This window comes from Dipodomys merriami, unplaced genomic scaffold, assembly GCF_024711535.1.
Source record: "Dipodomys merriami isolate MVZ:Mamm:240054 unplaced genomic scaffold, mDipMer1.0.p SCAF_69, whole genome shotgun sequence".
In the NCBI taxonomy this organism is placed as follows: Eukaryota; Metazoa; Chordata; class Mammalia; order Rodentia; family Heteromyidae; genus Dipodomys; species Dipodomys merriami.
In genome coordinates, this window is record NW_027206279.1 from 2,737,501 (window position 1) to 2,764,606 (window position 27,106).

The window sequence follows — 27,106 nt, forward strand, 5'->3', positions numbered from 1 at the left end:
GCGAGTCAATGGTGACTATGCCGAGGGCTTCTCTCCCCCACCCAATGAAGTCAGCCAGCGGCGCGGGCGTGGCCCACCCCAGAGGAGAGCAGAGCGGCCCACGGGCCGTCCTGGAGGCTGGGGGAGCGAAGCCTACCTGCAGGCCGGATTCCCATGTGTTGCTGACCGTCCAGCACAAAGCTGCCCATGGGCTGGCCCTCAGGGCTATACGCTGCTCCTTGGCTCACTGAAGGATCAAGAAGAAAACCTGATTGTAGTCATTCGAGGACACAGAGGAGAAAGAAGAGAAGACATACCAAACCATCAGCAACTGTCCCTCTGCAGCAAGGAAATGTCACAGCAACTATGGGACGGGGCTGCGAGGGGCGCGCAACCAGGTGTGCGGTGCACGGGAATAATCACATACAAAACACTCTGGGCGAGGCCGCCAGCAGCCCCGTGGGCGTGGCCGCTGTCAGGTCAGGGGAGGCTGTGGTGGGAGGAGCAGCTGAGCTGGGCGGGGGGAGGGTTGTGACCCTGCCACCTCAAGGAGCTTACAAACACTTCCACAGCAAAAATGCCCTATGAAATTTGAGTATTATTTTGCAAATTTAAGACAAATTCAATTGAATATCTGCCTTTTTACTCACACCAAAGAAAGTGCAAACCTGGCAGCTATCTATTTCAGTTGTTTTAAATCTTTCCATCTTAGGCCTGCTGGCCTCTGGTAATGGGGCTGCTATTTCAGTTTTGTTGGGAAATCATGCTAAAGAATGGGTAGTTTGGCCAGGAGCCGGTGGCTTACACCTGTAATCCTAGCTACTCAGAAGGCTGAGATCTGAGGATCATCGTTCAAAGCCAGCCTGGGCAGGAAAATCTGTGAGACTCTTATCTCCAATAAACCTCCAGAAAATCATAAGTGTCGCTGTGGTCCAAATGATAGAGCGCTTGCCTTGAGCTGAGGAGCTGAGGGACAACGCCCAGGCCCAGAGTTCAAGCCCCAGGATCGACAAAAGAAAAAAAAAAAAAGAAAAGAATGAGTAATTTTCAGTCAGGCACTGGTAGCTCACACCTGTAATCCTCACTACCCAGGAGGTTGAGATCTGAGGATCCCCAGATCAAAGCAACACCGACAGCAAAGTCCATGAGACTTACAATTAACTAGCAGAAAGTAAGAAGTGTAAGTTGCGGCTCAAGTGGTACTAGGCTTGAGCCAAAAATAAACAAAACCCTCAGGGACAGTGTTCAGGTCCTGAGTCCAAGCCCCAGAACTGGCAAACAAACACAGTCAGTATTTACGCAAGTCAGGGCCCTTGTGAGTGAGAGAGTCACCCCATGAGGGGAGGGTTAGAAGTCACCCTATGACAGAGAACAGCACCTCTCCACAAGGGCAGACACGCCTGCGTCAAAGCAAAGTGGCCAGGAACGGACGCATGGGAGCGGGTGGACGGGAGTGGACAGGAGTGGACAGGTGGGGTGGATGGACACGAGGGGACAGGTGGGAGGGAGTGGGTGGGGGTGGACAGCAGGCGTGGATGGGGGAGAGGTCAGGCTGACTCTGGGGGAACTGCATGGTAACTGCACCTGGGGGGTGGGTGTGCGGTGTGTCTTAGCCAGTGGCTGTGTAATATGTGTGTGACGCTCTGCTGGCCGGCGGCGTGGCCGCTGCTGTGGAACGCAGAGCCGCTGGGCCATGCGGCAAGTGTATCGCCATGACTCCAGCGTGGTGAAAGGTGAGCGACCACGGGCGCCCCACCCAGGGGCCGGGACGCGGTGGTGAGGGCCACGGGGCCACAGCTGCGGTGCTCACGCCGGGACCCAGTCACCAATTCAGAAAGAAAATAAAAAGCAGACTCGAGAGTCGGGGAGAGAATCTCCAATTAGCACCAATTAGTGAAGTTGCTTTCTGGAGCAAATTTTTGAGGAGATGAAAAAAAAAAATCTCCCAGAATGCCTGGGGGCTGCCTTAGTCTCGGTGATTCCACTTTGAGGGCCAGGCCTGCACTGCGCGTAGGGACTGACGCCGTTTGCAACTTGCCTGCTCGATTCGACTGGTCGATCATGGGCTGCACTATTCTCCTCCTGGCATTAATAAACCTGAAACAGAACAGAGAAGCCTCATCACCCACCTCCGTCTCTGCGTGGAGAACACTGCGTGAATAGCTGAACTGAGAAGAAGGTCTGTGTGTGCATGCGCACGTGCGTGCATGCTGAAAAGCCTCGTCTTCGATTTAAAAGCATTTTCTCTGGCAGCGTTTGCACAGCCCAGTTGCCCCCTGTGCTCCCCCCACCCCCCAGCTGGGGAGGACAAGCCGTCTCCAGGAGAAAGCTTCCTTCCTTCCAGCCTGGCTCGGCCTCTGGCACAGGCAGGGGTCTGGGTAGAGGTCACAGGCTGGGCGGCCGTCCCCTGGCCGATCCTGAGGGAACAGCTCCTCCTTGCAGCTGGCCATAAATGGAGACCAGGCCCTGGCACTGGTTCAGAAGGTATTGTTAGGTCAGCAGAGCCATCAATTAGGCTGTCTGAAGTTTTATCACCAACACAGCAGTAATAAGTGCTGGCCAGAAAGACTTCTGCTCTTAGGCAACTCCTGCAGCTTAAGCCTGTAAAGTTCGGGGTCATGCCGGGGTCAGAACCAGCTGGGGGCGGCCTCTGCAGCCTGAGCCGGGACACCCGGGGCTGGGGACATAAAGCCAGCCCCCTCTCAACCCCAGCCTCAGGTACACATGGTTGGGATGAGAGCTGAGCCGGGCAGGCACGCTCAGACCAGGCGGAGATGCAATCTCAGGAATGGAGAGGAGAAGCGGTTACTTGTCTGAGAAGCTGGACCTCATTTTGGTGAAAATATAAACATAAATGCTTACTTCATGTTACTTTAATGTTTAATAATACCCATCAAATATTCATGTGCAAACAGTAAGCTGATAAGAAATCTCCTTTATTTCTCCAAATCTAATAAGAACAAAACAATTTTCGACCACTTAGGAGCTACCTGGTCCCAGTGCTTTCCCGCTTAGGGATCACGGCAGATTCTAGGCCCTGGGCGTGGCAGGGAATCGCTGCGGGCTGCCCCCCCCCCCTCGTGCTGGCTCTGCATCCTGAGCACACAGAGACTTAAGAATGGATGACCACGTGCGCTCTCAGGCTGGACGGCCACAGAGCGCTACTACTCAGGAGCTTTGTGCTCTTCCCCCCCCCCCCCTTGGTCATGGGGCTTGAACTCTGTCTGAGCACTTTCCCTGAGCTCTTTCTGCACAAGGCTAGTGCTTTAGCTCTCTGAGGGACAGTGCCTCATGCAGTTTTCTGGTGGTTCACAGGAGTCTCATGGGCTTCCCCGCAAGGGCTGGCTTTGAACCAAGATCCTCAGATCTCAGCCTTCTGATCAGCTAAGATGACAGGTGAGAGTCACTGGCGCAGCCCGGCTCTGTGTTCCTTCTAAGGTGAACATCCTCACGGAGCCCTCACGCGAGCTCCTAGCACGGGCGCTCAGCGCACAGCCCCGCACACGGGGTTTCGTGTCACACAGGGACAGCAGGCCAGCCGCACGCACCTGCCAGCAGAGGTGGCCACGTGGGGTGTGGCTGCGTCACCCACCCACACCACCTCAGGGGCGGCAGAGAAACAGCCAGAGGTTTCCAGAAGAGAGGAGCCCATTTCCACACTTCCCCAGTGCTTTCGCAGTGCACCTCTCTATGGCTCAAGTGAAGACCCCAAAAGATGCTCGGAACAGCCTGGAAGTTTCTAGGAAAGGAGAGAGAGAGAGAGAGAGAGAGAGAGAGAGAGAGAGAGTGTGTGTGTGTGTAGTGTGTGTGTGTGTGTGTGCGCATCTGTGTACTATAGCCCACTTGCTAGGTAAAACCAGTTACTGGCTATAGTTTCCCCTTTAATTCCACCCTTCTGCTTCCTTTCTGTTGTCATCTGGGCAACGCTGCCTTCCTGAGCTGTTCCTCAGATCGCAGCTTGCAGCTGGAGGATTCAGGCTGCCTTCAAACAAATCATCATGGGCAAGGTTAGAGGTTCACTCACAGGTCACTCCTGGTTAGTAAAAACGGGGTCCACTCACAAGGTGGTTCCACGGAGGCTGCCCAGCCACACAGACGGCGAGCGGAGCCGAGCCTCTGTGCTCTTCCCGGCCGGACCGGCACCACTGCAGGCTGCTGCCACGGCCAGGGCCTGAGGGTGACCAGCCCCACACATGCACGCACGCATGCATACATGCATACGTGCACGCACCGCCCTTCCCAGCCCCCTTCCCAGCGAGTAAGTCTGCAGCTCTGTACACAGACATCCAGAGGGGTTATGGGTATTTTGCTTTATCACATGGGCTCCATTGAATCTCTCTACATTTTTGTTCTCAAACAATATTTATGATCCATCGTGCTAGTCCCTGCCAGATTCAGAATTCTACCACATTCTTTCAAATCACACAATTTCAAAAACATATGGCCTCCAACTTTTCAGAAATCTCCGAACGTACAAGTCCTGCCAATTGTCAGCTCCTGGTAATCCTGATATATTTTATTGTTAACTCCCCAAACCCTGGCTTATTTCCTTAATGACTCTAGGAAAATTTTGGTACTGAAATACGAAAGTATACCTTCCCCAGACCAGTGACCCGGGGGCCACCCTTAGAAGACACACCAGTGACTATAAAATGGAGCCATCTACATCATACGCCAAAATGAATCACATGAGGAATAACTTCAGTATTGCTACAATGAACTTCCCATGTAATATGGACAGAACTACATGACGTGAGGAGTTTTCCACTTCCTCTTACACGTATTTTCAAATGATCTTTCCAGTACTCAAGGAATAAACAGAGTATCAAGATTTGATTCTACTTAAATGTAAAAATGAAGTTGCAGACTTGAAAGTCACCACAGATTCCCCCCCCCCCCCTGCTTTGGGGGCCATGCTCCATTCACATGGAAAAATGCAACTTGTAGAAAGACAAAAGACTTATCTTCAAAAGGCTCTGCGGGGCTCTTGGATATTAACTGGGCCTCACAAAATAACATTTTGATGAGTTAAGTGTAAATGAATCAGTCACATATGGATTAAGTTATCCTTGAATTTCACACGGGTTTAAAAAATAGGGGAAAAGAGGGTCTTGGCAAAAAACATTTTGGACTTTGCCAAACCTAAAACATTTGAAAAATTGCTGAAGGCATCCAACTAACCAAAACGTAGCTGCTGCACCCAACCTTCATGAAAACTCCCACAAGTTCTTCCCAGCTCAGAGACTGCGAGGTTTCTCATCTGTATCGGATATGAAAAAAATCCTCCCAAGTTTTAATGTCATTGTAAGATGATTTTTGAGATTGTAGACATATAATGTATTTCTCTATTGGTATATAAACAATTTAACCCTAAGTTTTCAAGTCTTCTTAGCTTCTTAAATAGTTCTTTGACATAATCTGAGTATAGACTATGGTAGCAAGCCTGGAACCTGATCCAGATCCTGCTTAAAAGAGAGTCTGCGTTACCCTCACTGGGAGTTTTTTAAGGGCTACAGAGAACGCCATTTGCGGGTCCTTGCAGAGCGGGCCGCGACGTGCACTCGTTTCATTGACTGGTGAGTTATTTCCCAGGCTCACACAGCATCTTGGAGAGGACCTACGAAGACTGTCTGCTGCTCTCTAACTTCACTCAAATAGAAAATGCGTTATTAGCATGCGTGTTCCTTAAAAATTATCTACTAACACGTTAGCCTTAGAATAACCTAATTATAGGAATAAATTCAATGACTATCCAAAATCATGAAACCTTTTAAAGTCAACTCAGAGGTGAAAAATTAAGAAGAAAGAATCTAGTACATTAAAAGAATTTACCTCACATGGCAAATATCACTCTCACCTTACTATCCTGCTGGAGCGATGCCTCCTCTTCCCCCCATCCCCTCAAAAATCCAAACATTTTTTGGTATTGCATAGTTTCCTACAACTGAAGTCTGAGAAACTTCCGTTTTTTTCAAATACTTTTAGCGCAAAGCATAGTTCCGGTAGAAGATGTGTGTTGTTGGTGTGGGGCTTGAACTATGGGCCTGGGCGCTGTCCCTCAGCTCTTCAGCTCAAGGCGAGCACTCTACTGCTTGAGCCACAGCACCACTTCCAGCTTTCCAGTGGTTTATTGGAGATAAGAATCTCACGGACTTTCCTGCCCCAGCTGGCTTTGAACCTCAATCCTCAGATCTCAGCCTCCTGAGTAGCCAGGGTAAGTTACAGATGTGAGCCACCAGCACCAGCACCAGCAGATGTGTGATTCTTGACGGCTGGTTGGTTCGACACGCACCCCCTTTCATGGCTGCTAAACTACTCCTTGCTGAGTTACTATCACAGCCACACCTGGAAAGCAGCTCCTGGGTCTGGGCAGGAGTCTCCGGGAAAGCAGCCAGCCCTGCCCGGCGCTGCAGAGCGCTGCCTGCCTTTGGGATGGGCTGGGTTTGGGCAGGGAGTGCAGGCAGCCAGGTGGCCGGAGCCCTGCCCGCGCACTTGCCGCCCAGCATCGCGTGCCTGGAGCAGGGCGCGGTGCCACAAAGCTCGCTCCCACTTGGTGTTTCCGTAATAAGTCCTCAGCACGGGCAAATCACTTGGCAAGTTTCTGTTTGTTTTCTGATGTATGGAAAGAGAAGGCAAGTGTTTCTGCACTGAGTTGGGGTTACAAGTAGGCTTTCCTCAGAAGGACATGCTGAAACTGCTCAATCAGGGAATTATTAGACAGACTCAGCAGTCACCAGCATGCTCTTGGGCGCATGCATGGTTGGGTCAGGCCGCAAACCAAGGTGTTTCACTAGGGGCCACACGCTGGATCCCCAACAGACACTTGCAAGCCAAGCGAGGTGAAAGAAGGGGACGCGTCTGCGACTTAGGAACACACTCTCACGCGGCAAGTCAGTTTGCGCACACGTTGACACACACAAAGGATCTACCGATAAACTGGCAACGTTTAAACGTGTGAAATCATGCACCTTTCGTGGCTTTGCGAATCTGCCTTGAGTCCTGTCCTGTCTAGCTCTGCGGCCTTCTACTTTGTTCTCTCAGGATCTTCCCTCAACTTCCGGGGAGCCACATCGGTTCTTCCTGGAAATGCCCTCCTTTGAGTTACGTATAGACAAACACCAGAAGAGGCAAGGGCCTCATGTTTTCTGCCCTTTGCTTGCTGGGTAATTTTGTGCAAGTCTAATCTTCCCAAGTCTGTTTGTTTCCTGTCTACAAACTAGGGAAATAGGTAGGCCTGGATTATTTGGAGGCTTGAGAGAGAAATAGCGTGTGTGTGTAATTATGATTCGGTTATTATATAATATTAACAATATATTAAGTAGCATATATCATATTACCATAGAGAGAGCAAGAGAGAGATAGTTGTTGCAGTGCCTAGCAAATAGCAAGAACTCATTAAATATCAGCTTACAGTCAAAATTTTCCTATCTGATGCTGCTAAAGAGCTCTGCTCTCTCATAGGTAATAATTAGGAATAGATGTGTAGCTATTAACAATACCCATGCTGGGTTGATAAAAGGATAATAATGTGTTTCACTCCTACAAGGAGCATATGTCCATATGGTAGGGTCTTTCCAGAAATCACAGCTTAACCTATAATTAAGTGTAATGCCATGAAGGGGACGCGGAGCGCTGGCGCAGGCACCTGCTGGAGAGGGGGAGAAGCCAGGGGGCGTCTGGACACACACTCCCTAAACGGCTCCCCAGCTCCTGCTGCGGTGCTCCTGAAGCCAGCGGGGTCAGCTTCCCTTCCCGCTTAGTGAAGACACAAAAGCGAACACAGTAGCCTCCGTGCCTACACCACCTGCACCCATATCTCTGTGCTAAAAGACCTCCAGCTGATCTGTGCGTCTTTGCATTTAAGAAGCGCTGCTGTACATTCAAAATTCAAATCCCTAGTACTGTGCCTGAACGCCGAGACTTGCAAGGATCAAGGTTGCATTTTGTTTTGGTGCTGGTCCAGGGCCTGAACTCAGGCCCGGGGTGCTGGCCCTAAGTGCCTTTTGCTCAAGACTAACGCTGTGCCACTTGCGCTACAGCTCCACCGCTAGCTTTCTGGAAATTAACTAGAGATAAAAATCTCACAGGCTCTCCTGCCCAGACTGGCTTTGAATGGAAACCCTCAGATCTCAGTCTCCTGAGTTGCCAGGATTACAGGCGTGAGCCATGGATATCACACCTGACTATAAAGATCAACTTTTAATTGTAAATCTTAGCTACAAAAATACACATGCCCCATGGTTTCCCTTATTTACAATAACTAGTATATGTCTCAGACAAGCAGAAAAGGTCAACAGCTATGTATGTATGACCATATAAGATGATGTTAAGGGAAATGAACCCCAAGATAGGGACACAAGTGGTTTTCTTTTTCTTTCTTGCTATTGTTTCTAACATATTTATACCATGTGATTTTTTTTTTGTATCTTTTGTATGTTCTTCCCCCCATGGCACAACCCCTGTTTTCACTGTATTTGATTCTGGTGTCCTGCATCTTGTATATACATTTTTCTAATTGGGGGAGGGGAAGGGAAATAACAAAATGCTGAAATAAGGATACAGGATGACCCACTGTAACAATGAGATGTACAAGACACTAGGTTGAAAACGAACTTCACAACTTCAGTGCAGGAGTTGGGGAGGCTGGAGGAGGTGGGAGGGAAGGGATGGTTGGGGAAAAACAAAGGAGCGGGTAACAATGTTCGATAGGAAATGGACTCATTGCCTTACTCATGTAAACTATACAATTTTATTTTATTTTAATTTTACACTTAAAAACAAAAATAAATACACCCCCTGCACATTTTGGGCATCTCAGATCTAGACAGTCTTTCAATCACTTGCGTCAACACCAATTTATAACAGTTTAACTCATCATGTTCCCCCTGCGCCTCCTGAAGGAGCCAATCGAGTGTCCTGTGGAAATAGTTCCTGGCGGCTGTCTCTCGTGAATGGAGAAAGTTTGTTAGCCTTCTATGGCCAAGGTACACACGGCCAATTGTAGAGTTGTTTTCTAAGTGAGATTTGAGAAGCTTTCTCACAGATGAGGAATTGTCTTTTATGTCCTCTATAACACTGAACCCTACTCCATGGCTACAGTCACACCCGGTGGCATGTGACAAAACATCACAGCAGGCTATGGTTTTGAAGCTCGTTTACTCTTACAAAATGCTACCGGATCATTCATGGATGGCTATTTATCATGCACTTGTAAAGCTACTTGAAAACACCGAACAAAGGTATTCCTATCTAGGGTCCAAGACCCAAGTCAATAGATAACAGCTGTAGCATGTAGCCTCATCCTGTAGGTGATTTATTACTGATGGAAATCAACTAGAAGCTGAATACTTTGTAAGTTTTACTACTGACATTACAATGCCACATTTGGATACCTGCACACCTTACAGTGCTTCTGAAAACAACTTTGTGGACGGGGAAGATGGATCTACAGCTTCATGCAACTCTGTCGATGTAAAAGGTAGGAATTACCGTTTTCAGAATTACCAATTCCTCCTCATTCCTGTTCACATCTCTGAATACAACAGCCTGACTGGGCCTTGAGAACCAGCCAGTCACTTGATAACCACTTGCACACACTTGTAGTTGGCTCCCTTTCTGTTCCTAGGCATGTACAGATCACCCTAAGGGGAGAAGATCCCAGCCGACCTACAATCTAGTATCTTCTTAGCACTCCTGGTCACCTTTGCTGGAAGCACTAATTCTAGATTCTACTTCTCAGTGGAAACCACCTAAGCAGTCGCTTGCCAAAAATGCATCAAGCTATTTAGCAGTTGTGGATTAGAGATGTTTGAAGAGATGAAAGTGCACTCGCAGGCGTGTGCGGAGGATGTGCGTCTGATTAGCTTGTCATCTGCGCGGAAGGAGACACAGGCTCAGCCCGCACCATCCAGCAGGACAGCTGTTAGCTGCCTGTCAAGCCCTCGAGTGGACAACTAGTCCAGGAGCGAAAATGTCACTCCTTTGATCTGGCAAGGAGCAGCTGCTGATTTATAGAGTGGGACTTTGTTCTTCCGTTCTATTTTACGTTCTTTCCTAAGGCAGAACCACAAAATCCAGGCGAAAAAAAAAAGTGCCGTTCCCAGCACATCAACAAGCTCTGACAACTGCAGCAGGGCTTTCCTCAGCCCGACAAAGCTCAGACGTCTCCTTGGAGCTCACCCTTCCCCCACAGCCTCCATTTTTTTGCAGTGCCATAGTTATTGTTTAATTCAGCTTCTGTAAATGGAATGGACGGTGGCCAGCCAGCCCGGGGCATCAACACACCTGTATGAAGGAAGCCTTGCCGCGGCAGCCCTGGAGGGCCGGGGAGGACAGCCAGCTTACCCTGAATGAGTTTCTATTTTGGGTGGCGCCGGCTTACAGTGACCACGTGTAATGTGTGTCCTCTCCAGTGGCATCACCGTCAGAGAGCAAAAAGCACACGCGCTCTCTGTCTGAGAGCCCACAGATCTATGGAAACTGTTTATGTAATGTCGGTACTATGTTCCACCATTGCAAGCTCAGGTAACACCTAGGCTTTAGAAAAATGCAGCATCAGAAGTGCCAGAAGGTGGACGCCATCACCACTGATCTACGCTGACAGAGCTTCCCTGTGGAACCGAGAAGGGAGAGAAGTCAGCAGCCGCGTCCGCAGAGGCCACATGCTGGCCTGCTCTAGGGTCTGTGGGGTCAGACGTCCCAGCAGCCGGGCTCACGGGGCAGTGCTGGGCCTCAAGGTGCTCTGTGGGGGAGGGGGGGCAGGGTTCATTAGCACAGATAGAGACCCATTCTTGTTAACTTGGGGTCTTCATGGATGTTACTACCTAAGTCAAAGAGAAAAGTCGGGATTGGAGATGGTGGCTATGAAGGGAAAGGAAGGGACGGTGACAGTTCTGGCTTCCCTTCCGTCACTGTGTGCTGGCTTTGTCCTCCCGCCCTTCGTGATCCCAAGGAACAGAGGTTTGCCTCAGCATCCTTCCTTGCTTTACCCTATTACCTGTGGCCAGTCAAAACTTAGAAAAGCACCTCCCTCCTCCACAGTCAGCGAACGTGCCTGTTGGAAGACATCGCCTCCAGAGCCGAGTGTCTCCCGCCAAAACTGGCTCAGGGTGGGAAGTAGGGAAGGAAAAGAAAGCCAGGCATATAGGAGCAAGTATAATGGAAAAATCTGTTTTCATTAGAACTAGAATGTGTGCGTGCACATGCGCGCACACGCACGAGTGTGCAGGCAGGTGTGTGTGCGCACACAGATACTATTACAGCTTGAACTCAGGATCAGAGCATTGTCCCTGGATTTTCTCACTCAACACTAGTGCTCTACCACTTGAACCATACCTCCACTTTGGGCTTTTTGGTGGTTAATTAAAGAGTCTCATGGACTCCTGTCTGGACTGGCTTAAAAGCCACACCTTAGCTCTCAGCCTGCTGAGTAGCTGGGATTACAGGTGTGAGCCACCAGTGAGCCCTTAGAATGAGTAATTTTTAAGGGTCACAATAATCTGCATATGTCATAGTTTATATTCCTTATCCTATACTCAAAAAGGTCAAAGATTCACATATAATATGAACTTACTATATAGAGTCATAAGGTGTCTCTCCCACTACATGGGAAATCTATGTAAGTATTTTCAGACAAGGCCTCAAAAAATCCAATGGTGAATTGTGTGGCAGAGAGCTTGCAAAGCCCTAAATTCAATTCCCAGCACCACACACACGTGCACATGCACACACACACACACACACACACGTTAGCAACTAATTTCTTGGAGGAAGAAAGAAAGTAGAGCCAGATTGAAAGAACATAGATAACTGGAAGGAAAGAAAGGAAATGGAGTGTTTTCAAACTCAAATGCTGGTCCAGGCTGGCAAGGGAAGGAGAAGGAAGCACTCGCCGCCCCCCAGCCTTGGTCTAGAGTCCCTAACATTCAGTCCACGGTGCAGGGGTGCGGTCTTGAGGGGTAAGTGGCATCCCTAAGTTCTTGGGTGGTGGAATGATGAAATACTGTATTCAAAGACGAACTCCCCGAACAGCCATGTAGGGAGGGGACTGCTGGAAGAATCCGGAAGCTAAGAAGGGAGAGCACGCCACGTCCCCCGCTTCCCGCGCAGAATGGGGAAGTGAGCAGGCTGCAGGTGAGGTGGCAGAAACACACGCACGGAGCACTTGGTGTGGAGGTTGCTTTCGCATTGCATTTTGATGGCGAAGGAGAGAAAGCTATAACCGGATGAAAGGCTGAGGATCTTTCCTGTGACGGCCCGGACTTGATGAGAATTGGAAACTCAGTTTCTCATTCCCATTTATTGTGGCCGGGTGGGGGAAGCTCAATGCTCCAGTTGCAGTCAGCGTGGGGCTGAGAAGACGCTGGTCCTCACGACAGAGCAAATGATGAGTCTTAGCCCCTTAGAACCCTTCAATCAGCTGCAGCAGCTGTGGAAGCTGGCTGCCTCCGAAACACCACCGCCTCTCGGTCCTTCCTCCCATGCAGGTTGGCCAGGCCGGTGTCAGCTGCCAAGTCTTTGTCCATGGTCCTGTGTCTGGGAGGTCCAGTGTCTATCCACTTAGTTCTGAGACGGTCTGTGACTAGATAATGACAGATGTGTCACGTGGTGTGCTGTGACAACCTGTGTTCCATTTCAGACTTGAGAAGAACCATGTTAATAACGGCTCTCATCAGACACAGGAAGCCAGAATGTGAGAAACTATATACTCATGAAAATATACAAATATATATGGTGTGTGTGTCTGTGTGCGCGCATGACACCATGTGTTTTTAAGCAAGCACAAAAGACAATCAGGGGCAGGGCTTCCTTAGGTAGTGACAACTAATTTAGAATAAATTGATGGGACAAAGTGTCACATTTAAAAGGGACTCCATTAAGTGCGATGGCTTCCAGATTGTACCTTCTCTCAAAAGATATTTTTCTTTTTAAATGGGCTTTTAAGGTAAAAAATACAGCACTTGGCCCAATCTGGGGTGGGAACAAATGTCCCTACGCTTCACGGGGCCAAAGCCCCTGGGGCAGCAGGGGGGTGCTGCTGTGGCCGGGCGGCCCCTGGGTGCCGCTTCAGACCAGACTGGCATGAGAGGAGTTTTGGAAGGACTCTCTGGCCGGTGTAAAGGAAGGATGCTTCCTACGTCGTCTTGGAAAGGTGGTTGGTCCTTGCTCAATACCATGCCGTCTTTAAATTGTGAGCTTGGTGTCTTGCTTGAGAGGCTGAGATTTTAGCACTTGCAAAGGGAGTCATGAGTGAGAAATCTCCTAGGTGTTAAACTTTAGCGTGGCTTCAACCCAAAATATGAAAAAAATGAGACTAAAACACAAAGTCAAGCAATACCAAGAAAAAGATCCAGCAAACAAAGCAGCATAAACACACAGAGAATCTTAGGTTGTTTTTTGTTTTTTTTCTATTTAAGCCAAGTACTAACTCACCAGCTCATACTGGCCTTTACTAAAAGGACCCATGGGTGAAAATCAAAGGTTTACAACATTTTACAACTCAATTTAAATACGATGTAGGCTAATGTGAGACCTACACCTCTAACAATTATCTTTAAAACATAGTAATTCAGTAATAATTACTGAATGGAATCGGAGCCAATGTCCTACTAGCTACAAGCTTCAGATATCAACACCACATCTTACATAAAATTTCCACATTGCCTTAGTAACTTTTCTTGGGATTGACTGCCAGGTCTCATTCTGTGTCTCCTCCAGAGGTACCCTATTCAGTCTTTCCCGTGGGATGGCATTATTAGCAGCAGAGTTTTTAGCATCCTCATGTAATCATAAAAGACATAAAATGTATCTTTACAAACCACAAGGGCCCTAGTATGGTAGCAGTGTGCACTGTCCGCTTCAGTCCTTAAATACCTTAGCACCTGGGGGTGGTTCATGGCTCCTCCACCTGACAGAGAACACACATGAATTTGCACATGAATTTGACCTACAGCCTCAGTCTCCACGGACACAGAGGCAAACACCGGGCACTGCAGTTTGAAAGTATTTTTTTTTAACAATATATTCAAATTTCATGTCTGTTAGAATTTCTTAAAGTGATGCAACTTTCAGAAAGAGAAACCATGGCATCTGAATTATTTACATTTTTTACATCACAGTCTATCAAAAAATAACTTAGTACTGCGTTTGGTTTAATTGCCACAAATATTTTAGGATTAGGTAATCTGTCAATAAACCAAAAGGCAAGTCGCAAACTTTAACACGATCACTACTAACAAGAACCCCCAACACCCACCCCTTCTCCCAGGGGTGGCCTTTCCCCACTGCCAGCCGCCCTTGACACTCCTGTCAGAGAACATCTCTGGCCTCGTCCAAGGCCAGGCCCAGCCCTGACGCCGGGCCGCAGTCACAGCTCACTTGTCTGGCTTTCCAGAGCACATGTTCATTCTTTGCTTCTGGCCCTGTGGCAGGTCCATCTACAGAACATCCTCAGTGCAGCGTTTGCTGCGTGAATGACCAAATGAGTGAGTCAACACTGGGACCCGTCCCCACGTCCCAGGCTGGGGTGGAGCACAGACGGGAAGTAACTCTGCCTTCCTGGGTCTGGGCTGGCTAGTCATCTGTGTGTCTGATGCTGAAGACCAGAGGCCCAGTGGAAGGCCTCCACCGTAACTCCATTGGGCAGAAGGAGCCAAGAAAGTCCAGCAAGGAACGGCATCTGGGGCTCTCCAAGTTTGGGGGCTGCAGGCACAGCAGGAGAGAGACTAGAACGAAATGTGGAGGCCAGAGGGAAGACCTGAGCAGCTGCAGGTGCTGTGGGCTGCGGTGCGTGTGCTGAGCATCAGCTGGGGTAGAGAGGGGCCCCGTGATGGGGAGACTCCAAAGAGAAAGGAAAGGAACTGAGAACAGGAAACCTGCTTATAGTTTTTCTCAGGGTACCTAAGGGTGTTATTTCCCCAGCATGTGCTCTGGGTGCGGGTTCTCCCAGCGAACTTTCCTGTACAACAGGAGTCTCAGCTCACATAACGGTGGCATAGGGCAGTCAGTGAGGTACAAGTGAAGTCACTTTCTCGCTATTATGTCACAATGCTTAATAGTATGATTAATACAAATCTCTTAATTACTACCAATCAATCTCCAGCAAGTTATTAAGACTTGGAATGTTGGGAGCCATTCATTTGAAACAACAAAAAAAATGAAGCAGCATTCGGATCCTTAAGATTAATTATATTTTAAAGGCATTTGTCAGCTTGCAAATAGGATTTCCATTTTCTGAATCCATTTCTGATTTCCATTTTCAGATTCAGATACTAAGTATTTGTAGGGCTGGCATTGCAGTACTCTTGTGGAATATGACCATTGGCCCTTCCACCCACCCCAAAACAACATGACGGCTGAAGAGAGTCTGTAGACCTTTGATCTCTCAGAGGTCATTTGATAGACTTTTTTTTTTTGGGGGGGGGTTGCCAGTTCTGGGGCTTGAACTCAGGGCCTAGATGCCATCCCTGAATTTTTTTTGCTCAAAGCTAGCACTCTATCACATGAGCCACAGCTCTGCTTACAGCGTCTTGGTGGTCTCAGACTTTCCTGCCCAGGCTGAGTTTCAATCACCGTCCTCAGATCTGTCTCCTGAGTAGCTAGGATTACAGGCATGAGCCACCAACGCCCAGCTGGAGCTAGAGTATTCTCTCACCCTCCCTATGCTTGGGCTTGTATTTCCTGCTCACTGAAATGTTTTACTTTTCAAAAAATGTTATCATTATGGTATTTTTCATATGTTTAAATTTTTGCTCCACAGTAATTGATAGAAACTAAATAACAACCTTAAACACACAATACACATGCATCACAATGTGCATTTTTCAAGCATGGGGTCTGAAGTGGGGTGTGGCTCCCGGACTTTCGCATGGCTCCAGTGTGTCTTGTGTGGGGGAAGGCAGGAGGAGAAGAAGGGAAGGGGAAAGAGACAAGAAATGAGGATGGGGACCTCAAATGCTCCTCATCAGTTCCATTTTCTTGTGTACAGATCCTCCAGGTACAAAGTCAGCTTTTACTTACAACGGTGTTAAACCACCTGCTGCCCTCTGAAGCCCAGGTCCCCATCTGAGATCAGCCCAGTGAAGGGCTCTGGTTCCATAAGCAATTTTGTCATTCAGGCTGACTGCAGTGATTCACTCACAGGAGGCAAAAATGACTCAATTGTTGGCTTATTGACTCCAGGGAGCGCGGCTACTCTATCATTACCATGAAGTGCAAATATCCCAGCTCTGTTTTGGTCCACTTAAAATTACTATTTGCTGTGAAGGATTGGCAAAGCAATTCTTGAAATGATGGGGGTGAAAGGAGAGCCGGCCTAGGCTTTCCCTCTGCAAAGACAGTGGAAGCAGCACTGGGCCTGCTTGGAGCCACTCTGCTCACTTAACCTCTTCTTTGCTTTGCTGCGTTAAACGTAGGTAGAAGGTAGGTTAACTACTGAGGAAGCCCTCAGGGAGAGACCTCATGACCGCACCAGGCTCCACTTGCACGTGCAACCTCTCCTTACTTGAAAATGAAACTCAACACAAGTACAGTTTAGGTCCACGCCAGATCGAGGAGCAATGCCCAAAACAAATGCTGAATACCAGGCCCAGTCCTGCCAAGATCACAGCAGCCACGGAGTGGCTATGTAGATCCTGCACGATACATTTAATTAAGTGAGTTACAAAGTCGCTTTCCTGTCTCTCCTCTTCTCCCGTGGTGAGCAGGCTGCTGCTCGGCCCGGGAGGCGGGAAGCCGTCTCCCCGCAGAGCCCTCTTCTCAATTATTTATCCTGCAACACTTCCACATAATGGCAGCTTTAAAATCAAACAAAGCAAACTCTACAATGAAGGAAAGAGACCATAAGGCGCAGGGACCTTTTCCTTTTCCTTTTCCTTTTTTTTTTGAACAGCAGAGGAGATGGGTACCACGTATAAAGTCAACTGAATCTGGATCGGGGAGAGTCTCCGGCCTTGCAAGCAGACAGCATCAAAGCATTTGGAGATTGCCACGGTGGGGAGAGATTAAACACTCTGCACATCTGCTTGGCTTTTAATCTGTCATATCTAAATATATAAAGGAATGCAAACTTTACTTCTTCCTTTTGTAAGTTTGTCTTTGAAAATTCCTAATCAGAAGATTGGCTCTTCTCCCCAGTATCTGAGGCAGAAACATGCTGAACTGTCAAGCTTACGTCGCTGTTCACATAGGTAGGTAGAGTGTGTGTGCACACAGGAGCCCCTCCCCCCCCCCCCCCCCGTCCCCGGCTGTAGGGGGAGTGTCCTTATTTGTGGTGGGGTTTCCACATCTACACCCACCAGGCACTCATATCCCGTATGAGACACTAGGGCAACACTGCCAAGCCATGTCTAACGCTGGATCTGTTGGAATCTGTCTGAAATGGACTACAGGAATCCCTGACCTCTGTGGCTCCAGACACCTGACTCTGTAAGTATGCTCAGAGTGGATGTCTAGGGGACTTTTCCTAGTTAATCCACAGGTGTGCCTAAAGCAAACAGTAGGCGGGCTAGAAAAAATGAGAGCAACAGATGAGGTTAATCAGACTTACTTACAACGTATGCATATATGAATTATCACGGTACATTACCCCTTTGTACAATTAATATAGGCTGAAGAAATAAACCACAAAATGGCAAGTAAAGCAAGAGGGCTGGGGGGGCATGGCAGGAGGGGGGTGGGCAGGGCAGGGAGAAGGCTGGTATGGTCCTATTGCTTTACTGCTTACAGAAGGGGGGAGGGGGAATGCAGGGGTGAAGGACAGCATGTGTTCTCTGTTTAAGGAAATGACACCGAAGCCCTGTTATGCAGTAATATAGTAAAAAAAATAATTCTGAAGAGCAAAATTTTGACCAGATAAACATGTGGCTATAGCAAGTTTAGTGTTTGGTGTTAAATAAGCACAGGCTTTAGGAAATAGTCACTAACATCTTCTCTAGCAGCCATTTCAAATTGGTGTTTCACTTAGGATTGCCTTAAGAGAAGTAACTTTACCACAAGCAAAGATTGTAAAAAAAAAAAAATCAGCAAAATAATTTTTAAAATCTCACAACTCGCTTCTTACACTCTGCCTGCGTGCGTCCCCTGGCATTTATGTGACTGCCAACTCGCGTCTCATACATGTACTTTGAGTCTGGAACTCGGATAGTACGTACAAGGCTCTGGGGTGCATCCCCAGCACCTCACGGAAGAGCAATGCTGGGGGGATGCCCAGACACCCCCCTCCCCCCACAGCAATGCTAGGAAGGGTGAACCACAGGCTGCTGGCGGGCGCTATCAGGACCGAGTTGGGGTCTACTATGTTGCTTTGCCCCAAGAACCAAATGAGCTACAGATGTACAGCCAGCTAAAGCCTGCCCAGTGGCCACATTTTGCTGGCTAGGTTGTATCTTCCTTGCGCCGCGGCCGGGATCTGCAGGCAGCAATGCTGGTGATGTGGGCCTGTTGGGTGATCACATGGCAGCTACACCTGCAGCTGGCTGTCCGTGGTGCTGCCTGCTGACGACGCCGTAGGAGTGCCCGTGCCCGTGTCCTTGGGAGTGGAGGAGGGCAGCAAGGAGATGCGCAATACCTCCAACCCAGAGGACGCGCCTGCCCAGAGCATGCACAGCACAGCCTTGCTGTGGTCTGCAGATGCGCCCCAGCTGCCAGCAGATTTCCCAAAGATGCATGGTAACTGCTCGTCTAGAAGACAACTGGGTGGTTTCTGTATTTTCAAATATGGACAAATTCAGGAAGGATGACTAGACTCCAGTCCATCTGAAAAGCCTTCCATCTGACCCAAAAACAGGCTTAAAGGGCATTAGATTCTGAGTTGAAGTGACTTGCTTTTGAGAAGCCTGAAGAATAAGAGCAGAAGCTGAAGTATTACTGAGAAGATACCGCTTTTGTCCTTGTGAGTGCTCTAGCCCAGGGCAACAGAAGGAGCTGGCAGTGGCTCCAGGGAAGTCATCTTATGTGGCCTTCAATTCCCAGATGTGACAGATTCCTAACACACACGAACCTATTCTTTCCCCCAGCTTTCTTTAACCACAGTAAAACTCTCCTTAGTAGGCCTTCTAATTAACCAAGCATTAACGGATCCATCCACGACAACAAAAAGATATCCACAAATTTTGTCAATAGCTTTTCAGGACAAAAAGAAAGATGTGTGAAGTAAACGCCGTTTTTACAAACTATATGAGCCAGAACTTTCAAGAGGTAAGTTGAGATAGATGGGGTAAGGTCCAAACAAACAAGCCAGCAGAAGACATGACTCCTCCCCTTCCCTCCCTTCCCCTCCCCTCCCCTCTCCTCCCTTCCCCTCCCCTCTCCTCCCTTCCCCTCCCCTCCCCTCCCTTCCCTTCCCCTCTCCTCCCCTCCCCTCCCCTCCCCTCCCCTCTCCTCTCCTTCCCCTCCCCGCCACTGTGTTCACAGAATGCATGCAGATGTGATAAGGGACTGGCATGAACTCCAGAGCCTGCTTTACAGTTTGTTTGGTAACTTCCCTTCCCAGATAAGCACTGTCCAAGTATAACTTGTAAAGAAAAAGAGCTGTGTTCACGTGTCCTTCTCACTGACCCTCAGGAAGCTGCTGGCAACCTGGCCAGGCTGGGCCTCAGCTCAGTCTACAGGACTCTGTTGCCTGCCTTTGCTGATTTAGTTAACAGGATCCTTTTCGTCATTATGAGGATTTCGTTTCTTCACGCCTTTTGGTGTTTGGGAACATTCATCTATGTTTTATATTTTGAAGGGAAACTCTCCACGTCCCCAGGGACGGGACGTCTCCCGCCTGCCCCCCCCCCCCCCCCCCCCCCCCCCCCCCCCCGCCTACAGGTGCTCCACTGGCTGCACGCTGGCCACGCCCATCGATGAAAGGCATTGATTGGTAGGTTGGTCAGTAACTCACTTAAGTGAGCCAAACAACTCACCATCTCTGATGGGAGTTGTTACAATGGGTTGTACTTACTACAATGACAGTGGCTAAGCTAGACACTACAAAGTTCTCTAAGTATGACGATAGAGATAATAAAAGTACAGGTCCAAGTTTGCACTGGCAATGTTGTTAGATTAACACTCCTCTACACGGAACAGTCCATCAAACTGACTTAGAAAACCACTGAGGAAAACTTGAAGGATTTGGAACTAATATCTATTTTAGGTGAAATTTTCCATGTATCAATTAATGCCCACAATTTGGTTATAATGAAAATCTCCTAAGGGGGATTAAAAATTCATTAGCTTAGCACCATCCGTGGGATCATCATTGGCCTTTGTAGAGCTCTCTACCAAGCTTATACATAACATGTATCTCCTGGTTTCAAAACCTTCAAGTGCGTAATTTTAAATGGCATTGAGATTTTCTGGCTGGGACTGAAATTTTGTGAAGGCCCAATGAAATGCTGAGGCCGCCGGTGGACACGGCCACGCCAGACCGAGGGCTGGGAAGTCAGGAACATTTGGGGCTGCTTGTCCTGGCCTCTGGGGGGGTCTGTAGCCGAAAGGCCCCTGGAATGGGGTGGGGAGCAATCTGATGGCAGATTCTTTCTTTTAGATGCTATCTCCTGGTAGCCAGGAGGGAAGAACAGAGTGTTTTGTTTTTTCTTTTTTCAACACCAACAACATATAATAGGGCCTTGTTAATTGCTTGTTTAGGAAAGTTCTAGACCAAAACTTTCTACTTATACAAATTCACAAGCCGACAGGCCGAAACAACAGAACCCCCCCCCCCTGCAAAAAAACACATACTAACAGAACAAGCTCGCACAGAAAGTACCTCTGGTTCGATAGCGGGGTAGCATTTTCCAATCTTTACAATCAAGGGACATGAGTATAAAAATGTGGTCCAGCTGGTAAAGAAAAGCATAACGCAAGCCTTCGTTCTGAACCTGACACAACCGGGTTAAACTAACTTTCTCATTCTTCAATTTGGCACAGTGCTGTATAAGAATTGTGCTTTTGAACTTTAAATTATCTTTGTTTATTCAGCAGCCTGTCCATGAGGGTCCCCCAAATCAGAAAGGAACTCTTTCCTAAAAGTCTAGTCTTCTTAAGTTTTCCCACAAAGAAAATCCTCAGCAGATTTTTATCTCAAGTCATATTCTGCAGAAACGCCTGGAAGACCAGCTCATCGTGAACAAATCCTGAAGGAGTTTCCAGTCAATAAGAGAAGGGAGCGGATGGAACTTGGAGCCAGGCTGTGACACACACGTGGCCAGCACTGTGGGAAGGGGGAGCTGCCAAGGCGGCCTCTCTGCCCTGCCCGCCCCTCACCCACAGGCTCCTGACCCTTCAAGTCACCTCTCAGCGCTTCTCTTCCTTTCCCTTACTACTAGGGTTCATATTCATTCCTGTTGAGATTTTGAATTAGTCATTTCATTAACATTAATAACTGATAGCTTCAAGTTCTAGAAGGTACATAGCTCTCGATGAATAAACATGTTTTTCAATGTCTGTTGCCTTTGGCATGTCACCGAGGTCTTTCTAGAGAAGCACATAAATGAAGAACTCCTATAAGCTCGAAAAGTGCGCCTGTCATCCTAGCTGTGGCCAGCCCAGGCAGGAAAGTCTGTGAGACTCTCCAATTAACCACCAGAAAACCTTCAAGTGGTAGAGTGCTTGCCTTGAGCTGAAGAGTGCAGGGACAGCACCTAGGCCCTGAGTTCAAGCCCCACAACCAACAAAAAAACAAACCTGAAAAGTGAACAGAAATCACTTAAGTTTAGGATCCAGTGCATGTCCTAAAGGTCTCCAACTTCAACTGGAAGAAGAAGACATCCTAACTCATCCGCCCAAGTAGTGGTTCATGCGTGACAAGGGGGGTCCAGCTCGGTTTGGTAGAAACAGAGCCTGGGCTTTAGAGACCTGAGTAAGTTCTTTAACCTGTCTCAGATCTCTTCACTGTAAAATGAGAATACAAGAATTTGACCTGATGAGATGTGAAGGCCAATTTGTATTGTAGGATATCAGAATGGAACAATACCTGAGAATCACAAGGCATGTATTTGAATCATTCTATGCACGCACACACACACACACACACACACACACACACACACACACACACACACACACACACACACACACACACACACACACACAAAACTGTGCTTGCTAGACCGACATTCTACCACTTGAACCACACCCTTCAGATCCATTTTTTCGCTCGTATTTATCTTTCAGATAGGGTCTCTCTGCCTAGTGCTGGCTCTGGACTAAAATCCTCCTACCTACACCTCCCACACAGCTGTAACCATAGATGCGCACCACACCAAGCTACTGGCTGAGGTAAGATCTCACGAACCTTTTGCTTAGGCTTGCCTTGAACTGAGATGTTCCGGATCACCTCCTTCCTGGTACCTGGGATTACAGCTGTGCAGTAACATACCTCACCAAGAAATACATTTCCAATATTTATTTTTTATTTATTTTTGGGGGGGATCTGGTCTTGGGGCCTGACCTCTAGGCCTGGGCGCTGTCCCTCAGCTCTTCAGCTCAGGGCTAGTGCTCTACCACTTGAGCTACAGCGCCACTTCTGACTTTTTTCTTTTTGCTTATTGGTGCTGAGGAATCGAACCCAGGGCCTCAGGCATGCAAGGCAAGCGCTCTACCACTGAGCCACCTTCCCAGCCCCCATTTCTAATATTTATAATCCTGTAGAAACCATGCAACGCACACGGATGGAACACGTTCAGTCTTGGTTTCAGAAAGCATGGAGATTAGCAGTAAAGAGGGGACCCTGCTCTAAGAGTGGCTTCAGCCATGCAAAAAAGCTACAAAAATAAGCTGGGGAGGAAGGGAGGGATCAGGGAGGCTTTGACGCTCCTTGAAGGGTTCTGGTCATTGGGCAAAGGGAGCTGTTTAAGCAAATGCAGGAGGTACTCTTAGCTTATATACTTAGTAGAAAAGGTACTAACTGAAATTAGGTACTAGTTGAAATTAAGAGTTGCATCCTATTCTGTAATTTCTTCCTGAAACAAAACCTCTCTGGTTCACCATTTCTCATCTATCAATCAATTTTTTAATGACTTCTTTTTAAAGCATGGGAGAGTGAAAGAATCCTTACTACTGCTAAAAGAATTCTGGGAGAGGTGCTGGGTGCCAGTGGCTCACGCCTGTCATCCTAGCTTCTCAGGAGGCTGAGATCTGAGGATCACGGTTCGAAGCCAGCCCGGGCAGGAAAGTCCCAAAAGACTCTTATCTCCAATAAACCACTAGAAAACCAGAAGTGGTGCTGTGGCTCAAGTGGTAGAGCGCTCGCCTTGAGCTGAAGAGTGCAGGGACAACGCCCAGGCCCTGAGTTCACACCCCACCATTGGGAAAAAAAAAAAAAAAGTTCTGGTAGGGGCCAGGTAATGTGTGCCAGGGCCTAGCTGCGTTTGCCACCCAAGCACCGCAGGGAGACTGGCGCCTGTTGGTGCCATCATGTCACCTCCAAAGACCAACTGCTGGAGTGTCACTGGAACTAAGTAACAAGAGGACAGCCATATGGTGGGTCATTTTGTGAGGGTTCATCCTTCAACGGGAACGTCTTGCTCCCGACACTGCAATGGGTGAGAAGAGATACCGATTATCTGACTATTTAGGCAGCTAAGAATAACACACCTGTACTGAAAATCTCCAGCTGTCTACTGGTTGATGCAAGGTGGTTTGGGAAGCTGTGGTGGGCCGAAAGCCAACGGCTGAGGACCTGGGTCACTGCCACAGACCGTTCAGCACACACGAGGCCCTGACAAAACAAAGTTCCTTGAGGAGTATAATCTTGTCCTTTTCCCCTACCTACTATTCTGTATAAAATGGGGTGCGCGACCTTTGGAACCCCTTTTTCATCTATATAACTGGATATAATGTGACATAAAGCAACTTACTTCACTTCAGTTTCCCCTGGTTACTGGCTCTGGGGCTGAACTCAGTCAGGACCTTGTGCTAGTGGACGGGCATTCTATTGCTGAGACAGGGTCTTCCTCTGTCCCTGTACCGGATCTGCATATTTTACCCTTCAGGTAATGAGGGTGCCTGGTATGGGTGGCAACGCCAGCTTCTTTCATTGAGACCAGACTCTTGGACTACTCTCCCTCCCTTCAGGGTGACCGGGAGCTTGGATCCTGGTGATCTCAGCATCCCAAATAGCTGGGATGAACAGGTAGGTGTGTGCCACCATGCCAGGCTATCGGTAGAGAAGAGGCCTCAAACATGTATGCCTGGGCTGGCCTCTGATTGGACTGCTCCTCATTTCAGCCTTCTTAGTAAAAGGTGCCTGCCTCCATTTACTACTCTTATTTTAGTCTCAGAATAACTTAAATGATTTAGGAAGGAATATAAGCACTTAAATTGTCTGCCATTATGGAAGTCACTTAGAAATGAACAAAACTTTTCCCCAAACAATGTTTCTTCTTTTGTACTACCAACCTCCTTAATAACAATATCTCAGTTGTAGCTAGAAGTCAGTGGCTCCTACCTGTCATCCTAGCTACGCAGGAGGCTGAGATCTGAGGATCACGGTTCAAGAGCCAGCTTGGGCAAGAAATTCCCTGAGACTCTTACCTCCAATAAACCACCAGAAACACAGAGGTGGTGCTGTGGCTCAAAGCAGTAGAGCACTTGTCTTGAGCCGAAGGACTGAAGGACAACGCCCAGACCCAGAGTTCAAGCCCTATGACCAACATTTTAAAAATAAGTCACAGTTCTGTCACAGAAGGAAAATATGGTACCCACACAAGACAAAAATATGCTCACCTACTGGAAGGCACAAAAGGAACTCGTAATTGTCACTAGTGTACAATAAACGAAGTACAAGGTGTTTGAGGTTGGCCAGTGCGCTTGGGTGTTTTTAAACCCTAGTCAGCTTTCTTTCATTGTTTCTAACATACCATACTACTCCAGTGTTTTGTCCTCTTACCATACTGTCCACTGTGTCAGGAAAATGGGACTCCACCGGACGCGGGCTTCCAGGAGCCAGAGTGCAGCCCACACCGACTCCTCGCGGAAAGCCAAGCAGGAGCTGAGAGAGCGAGGCTCCCCAGAGCGGTGTGTCGCCAGGGTGAGGCCCCTGGGGATGTCCTTGGGACGTGGGCTCCTCTAGGTCACGTGCCCACGCCTGTCCACGGGCCTCTTGGTTCCCTCACCACAGGACAGCGGGGACAGAAGCCCCTTCCCAGCCTGCTCTTGTCCACCTGGACATACTCCAGAGGGAAACACGGCCAGTGTCACGCAGGGCCCTGTGTGCAGGGTGAACGTCTGTGGGGAGACACGCCCTTCACCTCCTTCCCAACTTCCCGCAGTATCAGCACGAGGAAGCCCTTCCCAGAACAAATGCGCGCTTTATGTGTACTGCGCTTGCTAATCATGACTTCATAAGCAAGAGAAGATGTACAGTGAGCTGTAAATAATGGCGGGGTGTAAAAGTGAATTGATCTGTCTGGCTGTCCAGTAATGCTCCTGGCACAAGGCCAGCCCCAGTGGCTGCCAGCAACCACAGAGCCAGCCAGTGATTTGTTAGGGGTCCCGCCCTGTCAGGCAGAAAACAGTCTGAAAGCCGAACCCCCACCACTGCATGTACTGGGGGTCAGGGGCGCAAGGGTTTCCTTCAGAGAAGAGAACAGAACCCAGTCAGATCTAAAGATTAATCCCAGCCGGTGACCACGATAGGAAAACCTGAAACACCTCCATATCACCAGCCAAACCAAATCCTGAGCTGGCCCAGGAGAACTCAGGCCCGGAGGTGACAGCCTCTACCCCAAACCCTCACCCGTGAGGCTCCCGGACAAAGACGCTGGGTGGCCAGGCAGGCCCGACAGTCCGAAGGCTATAAAATCTCCTTTGCACATGGCTGATCTCCTCCCAGGCTGGAGGCCTGGGTGGTGGAGGCCCTGTGGTGCCCGCTCTCCCTGCCTGACAAACTCCGGCCACAGCTGGGCAGCGCCTCACCTCGGGCCCCCAGGGCTTATCAGGCACTGTTGCTTGTTATCCCTCAAGGCTGCCTCCCAAGTTCCCTGCAAACACAGCCCCCAGCTCAAAACTATAAAAAGGAAAGGCAACCGGGAGAGCAAAAATCAAATGATGAGCTCCACTGCGGCCGGAGGAGGGGCCACTTCGGCCGGCCCGGCCCACGGACACACGGGGCTCGCCCTGCAAAGCAGAACGCCGCTAATTATTGAAGGGCTGGTGCTTGAATGTTCTCAAAGTGATGCCTGTTTATGGCTCAGAGACCACAGAAGGGCCAGGCAGCTGCTTTGTTTGGATCTTTTTTTTTTCTTTTTTTTGTATTGAATTTCATAAATACCAACCAAATTCAAACAAAACTGATTTAGATTTCACCTCGTCACTTAAAATATATTTTGTCAAGTACAGTCTGTGCAGTAATCCTGTGCTATACTTTAATTTGGTTTTAATTTTATAGGCCCTGTTTTAACTGCGTATTTCCAGACCTTTATTTCTCACGGCTCTTAGCAAAATGGTAGCTCATAAACACAAGCTCTGCTGTATAGACTTTGCATTTCATCCCAAAGTATTTCCTTTTTTATGGTTGTGGTCTTTCCATCTTAGAGCTGTGAGCCCGGGTCACAAATCTCTCTGCTATTCCAGTGTGTGACATCTTCCCTCGTTTGCCGCTGCTCATTAACAAACAATACTGCTGTGAAATTGGTTTAATGACAAAGTAATAAAATTGCTATTCTGCTCACAGATCGCCTGAGGCACTCTGGGCTCCGACAAGGCTTACTGTGGGTGCCAAGATACATTAAGCTGCTTATTCGTAAAAACTGCATCATCCATTTTTTCACAGGTTTTTCCCTTTCCTATCCAGCCCTGCTTCTTTTTATCTTCAAATAAAAAGATATATTTGCTTATGTTCTTCCAGGCTGTCAAATTTTTACTTGCATGCATATTTCTGGAAAATGAAAGTATATTTCATTTCTCTTTTTCTCCCTGAAAGGTCACTCTGCCCTACTGCAAGGTTGTCCCTGGACATAACACTGCACAGACAGCATTAAAGCCAACTCGTTTCCACACATTACGTCACAAAGAGCCAGGGTCGTTTGAACCTATTTTGGGAGAGCAAAGGAATGAAACTATTTATGGAATGGGTTTCTTTGTGTGGGGGGGGGGGTGGGAGAGGGGGCAGAGAGGGAGGGAAAGAGAAAGAGGGAAGGAGAGA

At 48.4% G+C, this 27,106-nt stretch overlaps 2 protein-coding genes across 16 annotated transcripts in view; one reads left to right on the forward strand and one right to left on the reverse strand.

Annotated features, from left to right (window-relative positions):
* Positions 1 to 16,990, forward strand: part of Cdin1 (CDAN1 interacting nuclease 1) — a 207,743-nt gene extending 190,753 nt beyond the window's left edge. The window contains exon 11 of one of the 2 annotated variants that reach the window (XM_070005746.1): positions 16,868 to 16,990. In XM_070005746.1, coding sequence (XP_069861847.1) covers positions 16,868 to 16,892 — 25 coding nt within the window. In that variant the 3' untranslated portion in view covers positions 16,893 to 16,990. The remainder of the gene's footprint in view (positions 1 to 16,867) is intronic. The other variant, XM_070005747.1, reaches the window with a different exon arrangement.
* The window catches only part of Meis2 (Meis homeobox 2), a 411,350-nt gene that overhangs the window by 3,840 nt on the left and 380,404 nt on the right, over positions 1 to 27,106 (reverse strand). For 9 of the 14 annotated variants that reach the window (XM_070005731.1, XM_070005727.1, XM_070005732.1 and 6 more), the window contains 2 exons: positions 2,018 to 2,076; positions 137 to 247 (listed from right to left, as the gene is read on the reverse strand). In XM_070005731.1, the coding sequence (XP_069861832.1) occupies positions 137 to 247; positions 2,018 to 2,076 (170 nt within the window). The remainder of the gene's footprint in view (positions 1 to 136; positions 248 to 2,017; positions 2,077 to 27,106) is intronic. The other 5 variants (XM_070005729.1, XM_070005736.1, XM_070005730.1 and 2 more) reach the window with 1 other exon arrangement.